At 54.6% G+C, this 15,014-nt stretch overlaps 5 protein-coding genes and 1 non-coding gene across 6 annotated transcripts; 3 read left to right on the top strand and 3 right to left on the bottom strand.

Annotated features, from left to right (window-relative positions):
* Positions 1 to 1,491: 1,491 nt before the first annotated feature.
* On the bottom strand, positions 1,492 to 2,933 carry BP01DRAFT_380004 (beta-ketoacyl reductase; the record flags this gene model as incomplete). Its single annotated transcript, XM_025577192.1, has 4 exons — positions 1,492 to 1,923; positions 1,975 to 2,330; positions 2,393 to 2,815; positions 2,927 to 2,933. 4 exons carry the CDS (start codon positions 2,931 to 2,933, stop codon positions 1,492 to 1,494), a joined length of 1,218 nt encoding a protein of 405 aa, XP_025434071.1.
* Positions 2,934 to 3,615: 682 nt separating this feature from the next.
* BP01DRAFT_421206 (uncharacterized protein) lies at positions 3,616 to 6,859 on the top strand (the record flags this gene model as incomplete). Its single annotated transcript, XM_025579498.1, has 4 exons — positions 3,616 to 4,799; positions 4,856 to 4,973; positions 5,030 to 5,067; positions 5,115 to 6,859. 4 exons carry the CDS (start codon positions 3,616 to 3,618, stop codon positions 6,637 to 6,639), a joined length of 2,865 nt encoding a protein of 954 aa, XP_025434070.1. The 3' UTR covers positions 6,640 to 6,859.
* A 426-nt stretch (positions 6,860 to 7,285) lies between these two features.
* BP01DRAFT_363263 (glycoside hydrolase family 16 protein) lies at positions 7,286 to 8,429 on the bottom strand (the record flags this gene model as incomplete). The annotated part of the gene is made up of 4 exons (XM_025576264.1): positions 7,286 to 7,596; positions 7,653 to 7,944; positions 7,999 to 8,279; positions 8,336 to 8,429. The coding sequence occupies 4 exons, from the start codon at positions 8,427 to 8,429 to the stop codon at positions 7,286 to 7,288; spliced, it is 978 nt and encodes a 325-aa protein (XP_025434069.1).
* A 2,556-nt stretch (positions 8,430 to 10,985) lies between these two features.
* BP01DRAFT_t62 lies at positions 10,986 to 11,057 on the top strand. Its single transcript has one exon. It is a non-coding gene; the product is annotated as a tRNA-Met (tRNA).
* Positions 11,058 to 11,397: 340 nt separating this feature from the next.
* BP01DRAFT_176009 (fungal specific transcription factor domain-containing protein) lies at positions 11,398 to 13,172 on the top strand. The gene is made up of 6 exons (XM_025570826.1): positions 11,398 to 11,418; positions 11,473 to 11,721; positions 11,773 to 12,168; positions 12,221 to 12,357; positions 12,410 to 12,611; positions 12,666 to 13,172. The coding sequence occupies exons 2-6, from the start codon at positions 11,501 to 11,503 to the stop codon at positions 13,108 to 13,110; spliced, it is 1,401 nt and encodes a 466-aa protein (XP_025434068.1). The 5' UTR covers positions 11,398 to 11,418; positions 11,473 to 11,500; the 3' UTR covers positions 13,111 to 13,172.
* Positions 13,173 to 13,234: 62 nt separating this feature from the next.
* On the bottom strand, positions 13,235 to 14,657 carry BP01DRAFT_363262 (M20 family metallopeptidase; the record flags this gene model as incomplete). Its single annotated transcript, XM_025576263.1, has 4 exons — positions 13,235 to 13,481; positions 13,538 to 13,681; positions 13,734 to 14,488; positions 14,550 to 14,657. 4 exons carry the CDS (start codon positions 14,655 to 14,657, stop codon positions 13,235 to 13,237), a joined length of 1,254 nt encoding a protein of 417 aa, XP_025434067.1.
* Between the last annotated feature and the right edge of the window lie 357 nt (positions 14,658 to 15,014).

Here is a 15,014-nt window from a genome sequence, read left to right as displayed (position 1 = left end):
TTTACAACTTAAAATATTGTACTTTCTGGTTTACCGGGGTTGAAAGAGCTGAAACGAATCAACCTTGGTATCACAAATTCTTCTACCTGCGAGATCTCAATACTCTACTCACATTGGGTTCTATGAAGAAGGCAATAATTTTGAGAGGCAATGGATGCTGCAGTAAATATCTCGCAGTTCGATAGGTATTTACAAAAGGCTATGAGGTGGAAAGAAAAAAGATCCTGGATCCAAGCCCACAGTTCGTCATGGTAATTGATCGATGGCCGGTATGGACGGGCATTGATTCCGATACTCCACCACTGACTTTGGGCAACGTTTGATAGATGCTTAAATAAGCGTGCACTTTCGCTTCGCACAGACATTTTCTTTCCGCCTGTAGTTGTCTCTTCTTGTCCATTTTGTTCTTGGTACGATTCGATAATGCAACTCCGTCTTGATTGGAGTGTACTTGCCGCAAGAGAGGTTCAATTCGCTCCTTTCCAAAGGCGCCTGCATTTTCCTGGAAGCCTAACATCCTCAACTCCTGTGCAACAGAATACGTCTTTTCTTATCGAATGGAAATGTCCTCTTGCTCCCCTGCCCCCCCTGCAAGATCGAGACTGTCTGGGGGCGTTGGAGATGTGACTAGAAGGAGCAGGTGTGGTAGAGAGGGATGCATTTTGCCTGTTACATAGTAGAGAGTAGAGAGAGAGTTGACGTGTTGGGGAATGATAATATACGCGGAGTAGTCTTAATTCTACCAAGTACCCGGGCGAGTCTAGGTTGGTCCCTTTCTGGCCTCTGCCAGGTTCAATCTGGATGAGTCGATGACACGGAACACTCCTTCAGGAAAAGATCAACCTCCAAAACTCCTTTTGGCCAAATGCAGGAGTGCCTGATTGGGAAAGGATGGATGCAGCGGTGCTGATTCAGCCACCGATAAGAAGTACAAATACATACTTGCATAGTAAAGATCGAAACCAAGAGCGCCCCCTTCTTGTCGAATGCTTCTCTGGATCTTCATATCTACCTCAATTGTCCCATCTGACTGAGTACAGTCCAGATTACAAAATGACCCGCGTGCTTCTGACAGGTGGAACTCGAGACCCTATTAGCCCGCGGCCACTCCGTCGTCACTACTGTTCGCTCTCGATCCAAGGCCGCTAAGAAGGCTCCCTATGGCGGTATCTTTACGAGGGGGAAAGCACTCTTTAGAGAGTAGATTTGACCAAACAACTAGAGACAGAGGAGAACAGATGAAGAGAAGGTCGAGCCCTGAGGGAGACAAAAAGTCATGGGGGGAGGATGTATGAACAAGACGGCAGAAAGTGAGAATGCATGTGCCAGAAAACTCAACCGCAAACCAAAACAAATTTCCAACCCGAGAAGACCCAAAACGACAACAGTTCGAACAAGTTGTTCAAAACCAGGTGTGACGTCTAGAATGGAAGACACACACACTCACTCACACAGGGGAGAGAAAGCTGCTAACAACAACCTGCCACAGCCTTAATCCTTCCCCACCTTCTCAGCAAACCACCCCACCAAATGTTCCACGGTAGGATGACTCCACATCAGCGTTGGGGGCATCTTGACCTTTAGGGCCTGCTGTAGCTTCTGCCTTAGCGTGACAGTCATGACGGAGTCGACGCCCAGATCCGCCAGGGTGGCTTTGGCATCCACCTCATCCGCCGAGGGGAGGTGCAGCACGGCAGCGACACAGCCGCGGATCGCCTGATCAAGATACGTTTTCAGCTCCGGGCCGGAGGTGGGGATCGCTGCTCTATTCAAGGCTGATGAAGTGGAAGTAGAAGAAGAAGAGGTGGATAACTCCTGCGGTCCTGTCGCCGAGCGACGAATGACGATATCGGCGAGCGCAGGGGAAGGGAGCGGGTTATCCGGTTCCAGAGGGAGGGCGCGCAACACCACGGCGTGGTCGCCCTCGTAGCGGGCGGCGTGGCGTCAGGCGGCAAAGGCCTCGTCTGCGGTCACGTCGCTGATGCCCTTGCTGGTCAGCTCGGCGCTGATAAAGTCGGTGCTGGCGCCCATGCCGAGGCCCCGCCAGGTGGTCCATTGGAAGGCGCGCGCGCCGCGGTCCCCCAGGCGCTGGCGGTGGGTGGCCAGCGTGTTCAGGGAGGCGTTGCCGGCACCGTAGGAGCGTTGGCCTGTGGAGCCAACGAGCTGGCCGCAGGAGGAGAAGAGGATGAAAAAGTCGACGCTTTGAGGCGGGAAGACCTCGTTCAAGACCAGCCCGCCGGTAATCTTCGGGGCGAGGACGCCGGCGGCGTGCACGACTCCGCGGATCGGGGGGAGGAAGAGATTATCCAAGGCGAGGCGGAGGGTGTCGGCTGCGGAGGGAATGCTGATATCGAGGGGGAGGATCTGGATTGTTGGATCACGCGCCGCGCACTCTGCGTGATAAGGAAGTCGGCAACTTCAAGACCGAGAGCTCCCAGACCACCGGTGATGAGATATGTGCCGTCGGGTCGTGGTAAGAGGGCGTGTTGTGGTTGGTCTAGCTGGATGGGTCTGTGGCGAGGCAATGAACGCAGACGCATCGTACGAGCAACTCCATCGCGAATGCGGATGATGTCTGCTCCCTGGATGTAGCGCATCGTCGTCCGGGAAAAGTCGAGACGAACCGCGTGCTGATCGCCAACGGGGACTAGGATTTTCTGATTCTCACAAATGAACGCTGCTGACAATCCAGAGTATGACCTGGCATGGTCATTGGGGTTCCAGGCGCGGCCGGTCACCCCGATTGAGATCCAGATGCCGGATTTGCAGTGGTCGGGGGTGTTGTATTGGATGGGATGAGATTGCTTCTCCTCGGCTTAGTGGACAACGTCAGACGAAGCAATGTAGCGGATAATTATACTACTAATAGACCATAGATCTCGAATACAACAGCTCAGTCGTATGCACTATTTTACTACACCATCACTTATCATTCTTGATGCGGGTTCGATATCCCGACGGCTGGCGAAGACGAGGGTTTTGCTTTACTTGCCTAGAAGAGAATGGATTAGCAGTAGAAATAAGCCTCCACTAGTACGTGTAGCTCTTAAAAAACACAGGAATGATTCTAGCCACGATGGCAAGGGGTAGTTGTTCCTGTTATGAAACTTATCTTCTCAACCCTGATTAGGCTCGATAGCTAGCCTATGTCCACCCAGATCTAGACATCGCACAGGAATCATATTGACTTGGAAGATAGACCCTAGATATGATACCCTAGCCTGGGTACAAGTTCCTCATCCTAAGAATTCATCGTAGGAGTAGGAAGTATATCTGGTGCCTCAGGCATGAATTCGCCGGGAGTATCTCGGAAAACAGCCCTACCTCCATTTTCTCGTCCATGTCGCCTATCAGTTCTGTCAGTGCTGCGCCACCTGCCATTACGTTAAGTGCCTAAGTAGTTCCTGCATACATTCACCTTAACAGAGCACGATTATTGGACGCTGTAATTAGCGCTGTCTTAGGAGATAAGCGGGTTGAGCCGACCAGAACTGCTACACAAAACCCCGGTCGCTGCACCCCGTCTCTCCCACAACATCACCTCCTCTCCGTCTTCCTGCACAGCAACTCACAGCAACTCACACGCAGTCAGTCAGAGTCAAGACAGGGATCCCAATGGGTCAACCCGGCGAACTTGGCCGAGTGCCATCGTCTCCCCCATCGAGACGATGGGGCCTGTATCTCCTCCCCGCAGTGGTGATCTTTCTGTGGAGTCAATTCACCTTCTTCCCTCGACTGCAATCGTCGGATCACCCGGCAACCCAGAAACTGTCGCAGCACCGCTTAGCACAACTGGAAGATCATCTCCAAGCGTGTTCGCAATTGCACCGCCCGCCTATTGAATACGAGCAGCCACCCGTGGCGACGCGCGAGAATCCCCGCTGGAACGCGAAGACCGGGCAGAGCCAAGCGATTCTCCTCCGCAACGCGACCCTCTTCGACGGCGAGCGCACCCTCGACCATCCCGTAGACATCACTTTCACGAAAGGCGTCATCACACACATCACTCCCACTGCGCACGACAACTCCATCTCCGAGCCTCAGGATGCTCTCGTCTTCGACCTGGACGGCCGCTTCGTCACCCCGGGACTGGTGGACATGCATTCGCACCACATCGCAGGCTCCAGCCCCGACGTCCACGCGGTGGAAGATGTCAACGAGATGCACCCGGACTTCGGTCCGCTGACCCCCTACGTGACCGCCCTGGATGCCCTCAAAGCCTACGATATTGTCTCCGCCATCGTCGCCTCGGGGGGCGTCACCGCCTCGCTCATCCTCCCCGGCTCCGCTAACATCATGGGCGGCGAGGCGGTGCCCGTCAAGAATCTCCGGCGGGACGAATCAGGAGAAGAGCTCGTGGAGGAGCTTCTCCTTGAGCACGGGGTCCCCAAGGAAGAGCGCCGGCGGTACATGAAGATGGCGTGCGGCGAGAATCCCAAGAATGTGTACGGCCACACGCGCATGGGCAACTCGTTCCTCTTCCGCCAGCAGATGGACCGTGCGCGCCAGCTCCGGCAGAAGCAGGACGATTGGTGTCTGGCTGCGGCTGCCGCGTACGAAACGGGGGATGAGAAGGCCATCGCGGAGCTGGTGCGTGGTGGAGGCCTCCCGACGGATATCTCGCTGGAGTCGTCGGTCGCCATGCTGCGCGGCCAGGTGGGGATCAATATTCACTGTTACGAGAGCGAGGATATCGAAGCTATGCTGCGCCACAGCGAGGAGTTTGGGTTTCGCATCCAAGCGTTCCATCATGCCTTGGAGGCGTGGAGGGTTCCGGACACGATCAAGAATTCTGGCCAGTGAGTGCGATCTCGGCTCATATAGAAAGTGTATGGCTGAGCTGAGCTGAGCGCAGGAACATCACCGTCGCCACGTTTTCGCACTTTGCGCACTACAAGCATGAAGCGTACGATGCTACGCTCTACGCGGGGAATATTCTGGCTGAACATGGCGTGCCGGTGGCGTATAAGTCGGTATGCTGCCCCTAACCATGAATGTGAACGACATGCGAGGCTGACGAGCTTACCAGGACGGCTCCAACGAGTTCCTCAACGCAAAATACCTCCTGTAAGTGGCTGCTGCCGAGGAGTCAAGCTCAAGGCTAATTGCAACAGTTCCCAGGCTGCAGAGGCGCACTCCTTCGGCCTCGCGGAAGCCCTGGCGCTGCAGTCTGTGACGAGCATCCCGGCGCGATCCCTGGAATTGGCCCACCGCATCGGATATGCCCAGCCAGGCTACGACGCAGACCTCGTCATCTGGGACTCGCACCCCCTGGCCAACGGGGCCACGCCTTTGCAGGTCTACATTGATGGACGCGCCACCCTCAGCACGACTGTCCTGTCCACATCCTCTCAGACCCCAACACCCCCACCCACCCGTCCAGTTCCACTCACCAGTGACAAGACCGCCATCTGCGACAGCGCCTCCGCCCCGGACGCCACGGTCATCATCACCGGCATCACGAAGACCCTACTCCCAGGCCTCCGCCCGCAGACCAACACCGACAATCTAACTCTGGTCCTCTCCGCCGGCCGCATCACCTGCCTCGGCGCCGAGACCGACTGCCGGGCCTCCGCCGGCTCCGCGACGCCCATCCACCTGCACGACGGCCACCTCCTGCCCGGCCTGACCGCCGTCACCGCCGGCCTGGGCCTGCAGGACATCGTGATGGAGCCCTCGACCGGCGACGGCATCGTGCCTGCCACAACCACCGACCTAATCTACGCGAAGCACGGCCTCCACCCCACGGGCAGCAAGGACCTGCAACGCGCAAAACTCGGCGGCATCACCACCGCCATCACCGCCCCGCTGGCTCCTTCCGAGGGGCCCATCTTCCTCCGTGGAGTCTCCGTGGCCTTCCAAGTCAGCAGCACCAGCTCGGACAGCAACACCACCACCACCACCCTCCTCGACCGCGCAATCCTCACCCCAGACGTCGCCCTCCACATCCACGTCGGCGAGGCCGGCAAGACGGCGAACACACCCACCATCTCCGCCCAGATCGGCCTTCTCCGACGCATCCTGGCCCACGAATCCCTGCACCAACTCGACGAAACCCTCCACGAACAGATAACCAACGGCACTCTCCCTCTGGTCATCCACACCCGCAACCACCACGACATCCTGCATCTGATCCACCTGAAACGCGACTTCCCAGCCGTAGACCTCATCCTGTTCGGCGCCACGGAGGCGCCCCTCGTCGCGCGCGAGCTCGCCGCCGCGCGCATCCCCGTGCTGTTCACGGGCCTCCGTCCGAACCCGGACACCTGGGAGGTGAAAGACGCGGTGGTGGGGCCGCCGCTGACGGCGCCGGGGTTGCAGACGCTCCTCGCGGCGGGGGTAAAGGTGGGGTTGGCGCAGGCGGCGTGGAGTGACTCGGGGATTCATAATCTGGGGACGGATGCGGGGTTTGCGGCGCGGGTGGTGGAGGGGTTGAGTGAGGAGAAGGCGGTGGGGCTGGTGAGTTGGGAGGTAGAGGACATCTTGCATCTGAGGAAGGGGGACAAGGAGCAGGAGGAGGGTCATGGAGGGGATTTTGTGGTGTATGAGGGGAATCCGTTGGAGTGGGGGGCGAGTGTGGTGTTGACTGTGGATCAGGCGGCGAGGTCGGTGGTGGAGTGTTGGCCGGAGGCGTCTTAGGTATTTCTATGGTATTCCAGGCAAAGATGGTCTGTTGCAGCAGAGAATAGCAGATTGAATAGTAGTGAGCTGCATTAATGGATGTGTACAGTAACTTGCATCGGCGACCGTCTACTGTCCTATGCCGAGATGACCATCCTGTGATGAGCGAGAGACTGAGAAGATCCGTGTCTCCTATACCACAGCAGATACAAGTTACATGATACACCGAATCAAAATCAATACATCTGAGCAGTAGATGTCGTATCATGATGCATCCAATTAAGCCCGAGGGTGGGACGGCGGGACTCGGCAAACTCCGAGTCTCGGTTTCTCGGTTATGTCCGACCCACCCGATCGAGATTCAGGGGCTCGACTTGATTGTTTCCTTTTCTCGAATTTCGCATCAGCGTTGTTTGAAAGATACTCGGTGACGAAACTCCTCTAATCCACTGGTAGATAGCCTGATGATGTCATATTCCTCTCGGAAACTCAATCCCAATATCAGAGAAGACTACCGATTGGTGCCGACGAACCAAGACAATTCTGACGTTGAAAGCCCCTACGTACAGGGTCATCTGATAAAACATCTGCAGTACGATCTATATTTACAAAGGTATGAAGGCGGCTTCTCTACCCCAGTTCAACCGAACACTCAAATCCCCAGTTAAAGAAGAGCAGCCAAGAGACCAGCACCAACCACGGAGACCGCAGATCCGATGGAAAGGCTGCTCGCACCACCAGTGTAGACAGCGGCAGAGCTGGAGGCAACAGCGGAGCCACTAGCCAAAGTGCTCTTCTCAGAGGTCGAAGTCGAGGTGGCGTTGCAGGTGGAGTTCGAGCTGGTGATGCTGGTGTAGTCGCCGGTCTTGTCGGAGTAGGTGTAGCTGCAGGCCGGGCTGTAGTTGGTGATGTTGACCGACTCGAGGTACATGATGAAAGGACCGGCAGTGTAGTCAGTCTCGCCACCCGCCCATTCTAGATTGATCATTAGAAGCTGATAGAGTTAACTCGGGGCATCGCAGTGGACTCACCGATAGTGCCAGCGCTGTTGCTGGGGTCACCACCAGCCCAGATTCCCAGCTTGACAACCATAGGAGTCTGCGGGTAGTTGGTGCCATCCACCGCATCAGCGTATTCCAAGGTGCGGACGACGGTTCCATCGAGGCTCCACTCAATCCGCTCGGAGGTCCAGTCAACGGCATAGGTGTGGAACTCTCCGTTGGGGTCGGTCACGTCCACGTTGGTGTACCTGTCGTAGCTCGTGGTGTTGCCTTTGCCGTAATAGTTGGTCTGAATGTAAGTGTCAAAGGTGGAGATTTGTTCCTGGGGGGTGTGGTCAGTTTAGGTTCGGTTGATCTGATTCACTCCTAGACATACCCAGTCAATCTCGTCGAGATCGTCAGACTCCAGCACCATCGTGCTGATGATACCGGTTCCATTGGCGCAGCGGAACTTGGCCTCCACTCTTCCGAAGAAGATGTAGAAATCAGTCTGGATGGTGGGAGCATCGCCTTCCTCCGTGATCGCAAACCTGGCACCCAGGGAGGTGCTGTTCACCGTGCCGCCAGTTGTAGTCCACTGGTCGAACGCAGAGGATCCGGAGGTGAAATCGACGCTGTAAGACCACTGGTCGAGACCAGTATCGGCCGGGCAGGTCTCTGTCGAGATGGTCAGTCAGAAACAACACGGCCTCAGATGCGATGGATTGACATACTGTTCAAGGGGTCGCAGTCGGTGTAGGTCTGGGCAGCGCAGAGGGGCACGCCGGCGGCCAGGGCAGCAGCGGCCCACTTCATGGAGGACTTCATTGTTTCGTGGTGTATTGAACGAATGTGTGATGCAAAGCGAACGAAAAGTTGTGAAACAAACGAATGGGTTGTTATGCGAGATATAGAAAGTGAAAGTACGATGGCTGGACGGACGACCGGGCACATCGGGGGGTATATGGGCAGCCGCTACCGAGGCGGAGTGGGCAGTCAGGGGGGCTGGCCCAACATGCGAAGGCAACAACGAACATGTCCTCCTTGGGACTACGTTCGTCTCGGATTTGAAGCGCCTCCACCGTTTGAGATGAAGGACGTACGCATATTAGCTGTGCGAACTCTCATTGGCGGGGTGGGTGGGAACTGTTGGTCGACGTCGACGGGCTTGACAGATTCCGGAGTAGTCATTTTTGGCGGGCCATGGGGCCAAGGAGCAGTGCAAAAGCTTGACTGGACGATGGTAGGGCAGCTTGCGTGCTCATGCGCATGCGTGTTGGAGGGTGGCAGTGGACGAAATCTTGAATACTTTTCCGCCCAGCAAGAGACCTTCTCTCAATGCGGAAAGGTGCTGTCGTGGACAGTGGAACGCGGTGGATCGGTCATCGAAATAGAGGGTGTCCTTTGACGCCGAATGCCGCTGAGCCTACTCTGGAGTACGTATGAGAATGAATCCTCCCCAGATTCCCACCCAATGGATGGATCAAGCCACACTGTAAAGCTCGTTCGGCGTTCTTACTATCCACAGGATCTGCAGTCCTCCGCCGCCCCCATGATTATCATGGAGGATCTGGACTGTGTTTTTGCTGCCAACTCCACCTTGAATCATGCGGCGTTGGTGTCAGCTTGCAAGACATGATGGAGATGCTATCAGAGACAAAGAAAGTGAGCGCCGAGTCAGGAGTTCAGGAGGGTGAACTTGAAGATTAACAGTGAGTAGAAAGGTAGACGCCAACTCCACCTCGTGGACGACCGGGTGTCTTACGTAGACAACTGCCCCGCTAGTCCGCTTTCACTGTCCACGTGACTCTGGCCTTACGTATCCCGACCCAGCCATGCTCAACATAGACGGCCGTACCTTGGAACGAGACCATCTTGCGAGACAATGTGATTCTCTCTAAGTATGTTTGTGTGGCTGTGTGATTCGTACCAGCGATAGCGGGTTTGGAGAGGATTCAAAAACTCTGAACAGCACGCTGATTAGTTTACTCACGATGCCTTCGAATACGGACTAGCTTCAATACTATATTACGGAGTATACACCATTTATCTGTAAAGCGCTAGCTTTGCAACTCTATGAAGGCCTAATCACGGGTGACGGACAATAATGTGACTTCTAGATTTGGGTACCTAGCCGGGCGGCTAACTATCATTTCAAGTTCGTTACCTAACCGCCTAACAGAGTAAGGTAATTAGAAGAATCAGGGTTCTATCTCCCCCTATATAGCCCCCTCGATACCAATTTGTTCACATTAGGTACCTACTGAATCTAAGAACACCCCCGCCCCCCAGTACTCTTTCTTAAGTCACGTGATCCGGCGACCCAGCGGCCTTATACACCAACTATGCTTCCAAGTTATTCCTTTCACCTCGTAAGAAAGTCCAGTCAAAGTTCCAACCCATAATGCCCGGTGACCTCCTATCCTACAGCATTGGATTTTGTTCCAGTGGGATGAATTGCGACCAGATTCAAGAAAATGAGTTCAAGTTGCGCGTTCAGCTTAGTGAGTCGAATTCCGTGCGCCAAATGTTCAATGATGATATATTGTAACTCCTGGTGGGGCGGGTGAGCGACGGCATCCAAATGCATGCTCGCCCAAGGTAAAGTCACCACCTCCCACCACACCTAGGTAAGACTATCACATCATGGACTTCAAATTTTCGCTGGATAATTACGTGATATTGGGTACCTTGCAAATCATATTCTGTGTCTGACTGGAGCGCTACTGGGCGAGAATGTAAATGTTGGATTCAGTAATGTGCTGCCAGCATGAGCGCGATTCGGCTTGCAGTCTTTTCTCATAGGTACCCAAATTCAGGGTTATTGCCTGAAGCGAAGTCTTCATGTGCTCGACAGGTGCGATTGATAAACACCAGCAGTAGGTTTGATCATCCATACAAGCTAGAAGCAACGAACCATACCGGGCAAAGAGAAGTCTATCCTGAACCGGTCGGACCTTTCGCAAGCCTGGCTGCGGTTAGTTCAGCACCGATGGATGGTACACTCCCGATAGCCACCCATATGGAACCAGACTTCTGCGTCGCTTACGCTAAAAATAGCCTTCGAGGATGACGAATTCAATGGAAGGAATGCAGTCATCGCCTCAGCTATCTCTGTGTAGCCCAAGTTGCACAGCAACAAAACGTTGTACTCATCCGCCACATTACTAGAGCATTAAGATCGGATGATCACGTTCAGGCTGATGGTTCACGGACAGTCCATTTTTCTTAACTCACCAGAATGGGCTCATCGAGGGCAGACGACACACTTGGTCATCGGTTCTAATGGAATTGACAATGGAGGCCAGACAAAGCGATGAATGATATGAAGAAGAATGATTGTAGGTTCCCGTAACCAAATTGCAAGGGACTGAGCATCAAATAAGCATGTTAGCTCAGGGGAAGAGCGCCGGGCTCATAACCCGGAGGACCCTGGATCGAAACCAGGACATGCTAACTTGATTCGACTTCTTTTTCTTTGTTTTTTGTGGACTTTCGGGTTGTTCGTTGATCGGCGAACCGGGCTTATCGTGCGGCTTGGCTGAGCCATCAGACCGGGACGAGATTTAAGATCCTCATGAGGCGTCAATGGACACTACAAGCAGGTATATCTCTCTTTGCCCCATCATCTTCCCCCTCACTGATTTTCCAGATCCGTCTCAGCTTGCCTACGCTGCCGAAGGCAAAAGTTGAAATGCGGGGGTCCCAGCAAAGTCCCCTGTGCGAGATGCAAAGCGAGTAAAGCTGAATGCGTCTTTGTCAATCCCCGGGTAGCTCGTGCTACGAGTCGGTCCCGGCAGCAGGTTGAGCAAATAGAGTGAGTGTGAGCCTCAATCTGACTAGGATGATGATGCCCTTGCTTACAGTACAGTGATAAGTGGACCACTCTAGAGCAGCGGATGAATAGTTTGGAAGAAAGGCATCAGAAAGAGTTGACGGAACTACGAAGTACAATCTCCCGATTGTGCGATCGTCTCGACTCTAGCACCGGGGTTGAGCGCGGGCTGTCACAGACGAGTGTGGACTCTCCTGCCGACTGTCGAGTCGAAGATGGAGACACCTTCGATATTGTGGCATGTGGAACGGTGAGGGAGAATGAATGGGAGGAACTCTACACTTTGTGAGTATTCTGTTCCCATGAAATTACAGAAGAAGCTCATGTGATTCCCAGCTTCGATGAAAAATGTCGGACAGTCATCGCATTCATGGACGATCAGCTCTACTCGGCCGCACATATCGTACGTAAACACCCTCTGATGTCGACGGTGATCTGCGTGATTGCGTCCAAGGCTGTCCGACCCGACAAGTACGCATCGTATCTGGCCGCAGCAGATCGTCTAATAAGTGCTACATTCTCGGGCGCCGTCGATCTTCATACCGTCCAAGCTATGATGCTGCTAGTTGCATGGACTGGTAGGCATCGTCTGTGGAATTATATCATCTCTCTTGCAGTAGAACTCGGGTTGAACAGGGCTGCACGGAGTCTAGCCGATGTCTCTATTGAGCACACGGCAGACCTGGTCGGTTCGGCTCGAACGTGGTTCTCGCTGTGCTCGTTTGACCTGATGTAAGCGCACAAGTCACGCAAACGGAGTGGTAGACTAAATCGTCTTGATCAGGATGAATCTCGATCGGCCATCCGCTATTCACAATATCGTGGATTACCTATCCGTAGCTGCGCGTCTGCTGGTCTCCCCTCACTGCAGGCCAGTGGACTACCGGCTTTGCACCTACCTGCAAGGGTTTGCGATCACAGGTTCGCAAGTACATGTGCTACCTCTTGATCACAAACAACTGACCAGCACTAGCTGAAGCAAGAGCCCAAATACCCGTATCAGAGCTACAGTTGCATCCTCTACCTGAATCTGTAGCGCAGGTGTTGACCTCCCTTGACGAGAAGATTGACCGCTGGTTTTACCACATCAACAACAGCATGGAGCCTTTATACCAAACTTTTGCCAGGAAGCAAGATCGCAATCGGTTCATGGTCCCCTATGCATTTCTGAAGACGTACATCTACCACCCTCACTTGACTTACGCGAGCTAACAAACTCCTGCATCTAGATATGTCAACGGACTTGCTTTGCGCGGAATGGAAACTCAACACGGAAGGCTGGATCCCAACAGGATCCCTTTCCTACAGATAGCCCTGGACAGCACATGTCTGCTACTTCAGACTCAGTTTGAGTCGAAGGACTTTCGCCAGATGCTGCCCTACTCTGGAGACTACAACCTCGTCACCACATATCATGCTATCGATTTTATTCCAAAGGCACTAAGAGTTTCTAGAGGAGTGGTCAACGGAGGACTAGTGCTTTTGAGACTACGTCAGGGAGCGCAGATGCTGGAAGAGGCTGGAGCCACGGTGGCTGCTTCTGAGGTCCGTGAGGAGGTGCAATTGTTGGAGCAAACGATGCAGGCCTCGTCACCTCTGGAGGGTGCTGCGGCGGAATTGGATCAAGCGGTGGGTGAGACTTTATTCGATATACCGAATCTCCTATCCGAATGATCCACAAAGAATGTCATGAGTATCGTGGCACCCGTGCGGTTGAGCTGGGATGAGATGAGTCAAATTGTTGTACATATGTATTTCGTTGCTTGCGCTTATTTTCTCAAGAGTGAGTTGACCACAGCTACTTCGATCGACCAGCTGTCTCCATCGCACGGCTGAACTCCGCCTTCATTTGGGAAGCAAATACATCGTTGAGTAGGACATCGATGCAGATTAGCGCATTGGCCTTTCCCGCGCGGAGCGCCTCTTCATGGCCCTTTTCGCTTTCCGCTGCTTCGCGGAATCCAGTCGAATGGGGCAGATCTGTCGCATTGATGTTGAAGACCGCTTGAATGCCGGGGCAGATGTAAGAGCAGCTGCCAAAGTCCCTACGCGAGATTAGTCGCCGAACACCCCAAAAACAAAACGAAGAACGAGCACTCACGAGCTGCCACCCAGATCGTGGACTGTCTTCGCTTCTGCAACCGGTAACATCTCCTCAGGAGTCAGACCGAGGTGCTGGATCATATACTGCCGGTACTGCTCCGCAAGCGTCTCGTTGGTCACGACGTCCTCGTAAAGCGCGAACCTAGAATCCCCCCATTAGTCCCCCGTGTTGCATCCCATCGCAAACGACATACCAGTCCAGTTCCACCGTGCACCCGGTTGCACCCGCCGCGCCATGAAAGATCGGCTCGACCCTCTGCCTGAGTGCCTCAATCTGCTTCACCGTCGGCGCCCGCACACTGAACAGCCCCTCCGCGTAGGCCGGGATGAGATTCGGGACCTTTCCCGCCTCGAGAATACACCCCTGGATACTCTCACTCTTCTCGATATGCTGCCTGAGCAGTGCGATCCCTGTGTACGCCTGCACGATCGCATCGCACGCATTCCGCCCCGTCCACGGCGCCCCCGCCGCATGCGCCGCCTTGCCGTGGAACTTGGCCCGCAGCTTCCAGGACGCCTTGGTCATGCACACGGGGGTGCTGAAATCCGGCATCCCGTGCGTCATCACGCAGGCGTCGTACCCCCGCCACGCGCCATTCTTCGCCATGATCCACTTCCCGCCGTACGATTCCTCGGCTGGTGTTCCCATGACGACGACCGTGCCTGCTAGGTTGCGCGACTTGAGGACCGTCTCGACGGCCACGGCGGAGGCGAGCGTCGAGGTGGCGATGAGGTTGTGGCCGCAGGCGTGTCCCACGCCGGGCAGAGCATCGTATTCGGCGTTGAAGCAGACGGTGCGGCCGCCTTCTCGGACGGAGAAGCGCGCTTCGAAGGCGGTTTCGATGCCGTAGACGTTTGGCGTGACGGTCCAGCCGCGCTGTTCGAGCCAGTCGGATAGGAGTTTGCTGGCTTTGGTTTCTTGGAAGGCGGTTTCGGGGTTGTGGAAGATCTGGAAGCGATAATTCATGGGTTAGTCCTCGGTTCAGAACCGAAAGCCGTGGGTGGGTCACCTCTAGGCTTAACTTGCGGAGTTCTGCGCTAGCATTGTCGATGGCTTGCGTCGCCTCGGAGATCACGTCCGCGGGCTGAAGGGGTAGGGGCTCGGTTGGTTGGGCCATTGTGCCGCAAAAGTACAGTGTCTGTGAGATTGAGCATTCCCCGTGGCAGGAAGTGGAGGATGAGGAGATTTAAGAAAGAAGACCATGTGTTGGCCAGGACTGAGTGTAGCCATCAACACCCCGCAATTGGCGATAACAGTTGATAAGCGCATTTCACTTAATCGTTCGGCTTCGGCAGTTCTTTCGGTCGGACCGATCCGCTTAACCCGAGGAATCAATGACTTGGGGAGTATAGCTGGCTGTTATTGACACTGCAGGAATAGCTGCTGGGTTGCAGCAAATGATGCATGGGTTTTCATAGAGCCAATTTGCATGTCATAAGATAATGTCCATATTGGCTGGGGGTGAACAGGCGCA

Source organism: Aspergillus saccharolyticus, assembly GCF_003184585.1.
Source record: "Aspergillus saccharolyticus JOP 1030-1 unplaced genomic scaffold BP01scaffold_5, whole genome shotgun sequence".
Taxonomy (NCBI): Eukaryota; Fungi; Ascomycota; class Eurotiomycetes; order Eurotiales; family Aspergillaceae; genus Aspergillus; species Aspergillus saccharolyticus.
The sequence above is the reverse complement of the archived record's forward strand: the minus strand, read 5'-3'. Positions and strand labels throughout refer to the sequence as shown.

Bases quoted from the DNA above. Each gene is read 5' to 3' on its own strand.
- BP01DRAFT_176009 (XM_025570826.1), top strand. From the start codon at position 11,501: ATGAATAGTTTGGAAGAAAGGCATCAGAAAGAGTTGACGGAACTACGA. The intron at 12,169-12,220 runs GTAAGCGCACAA...CGTCTTGATCAG, and splicing joins CTGTGCTCGTTTGACCTGAT to GATGAATCTCGATCGGCCAT. The intron at 12,612-12,665 runs GTACATCTACCA...TCCTGCATCTAG, and splicing joins CCCTATGCATTTCTGAAGAC to ATATGTCAACGGACTTGCTT.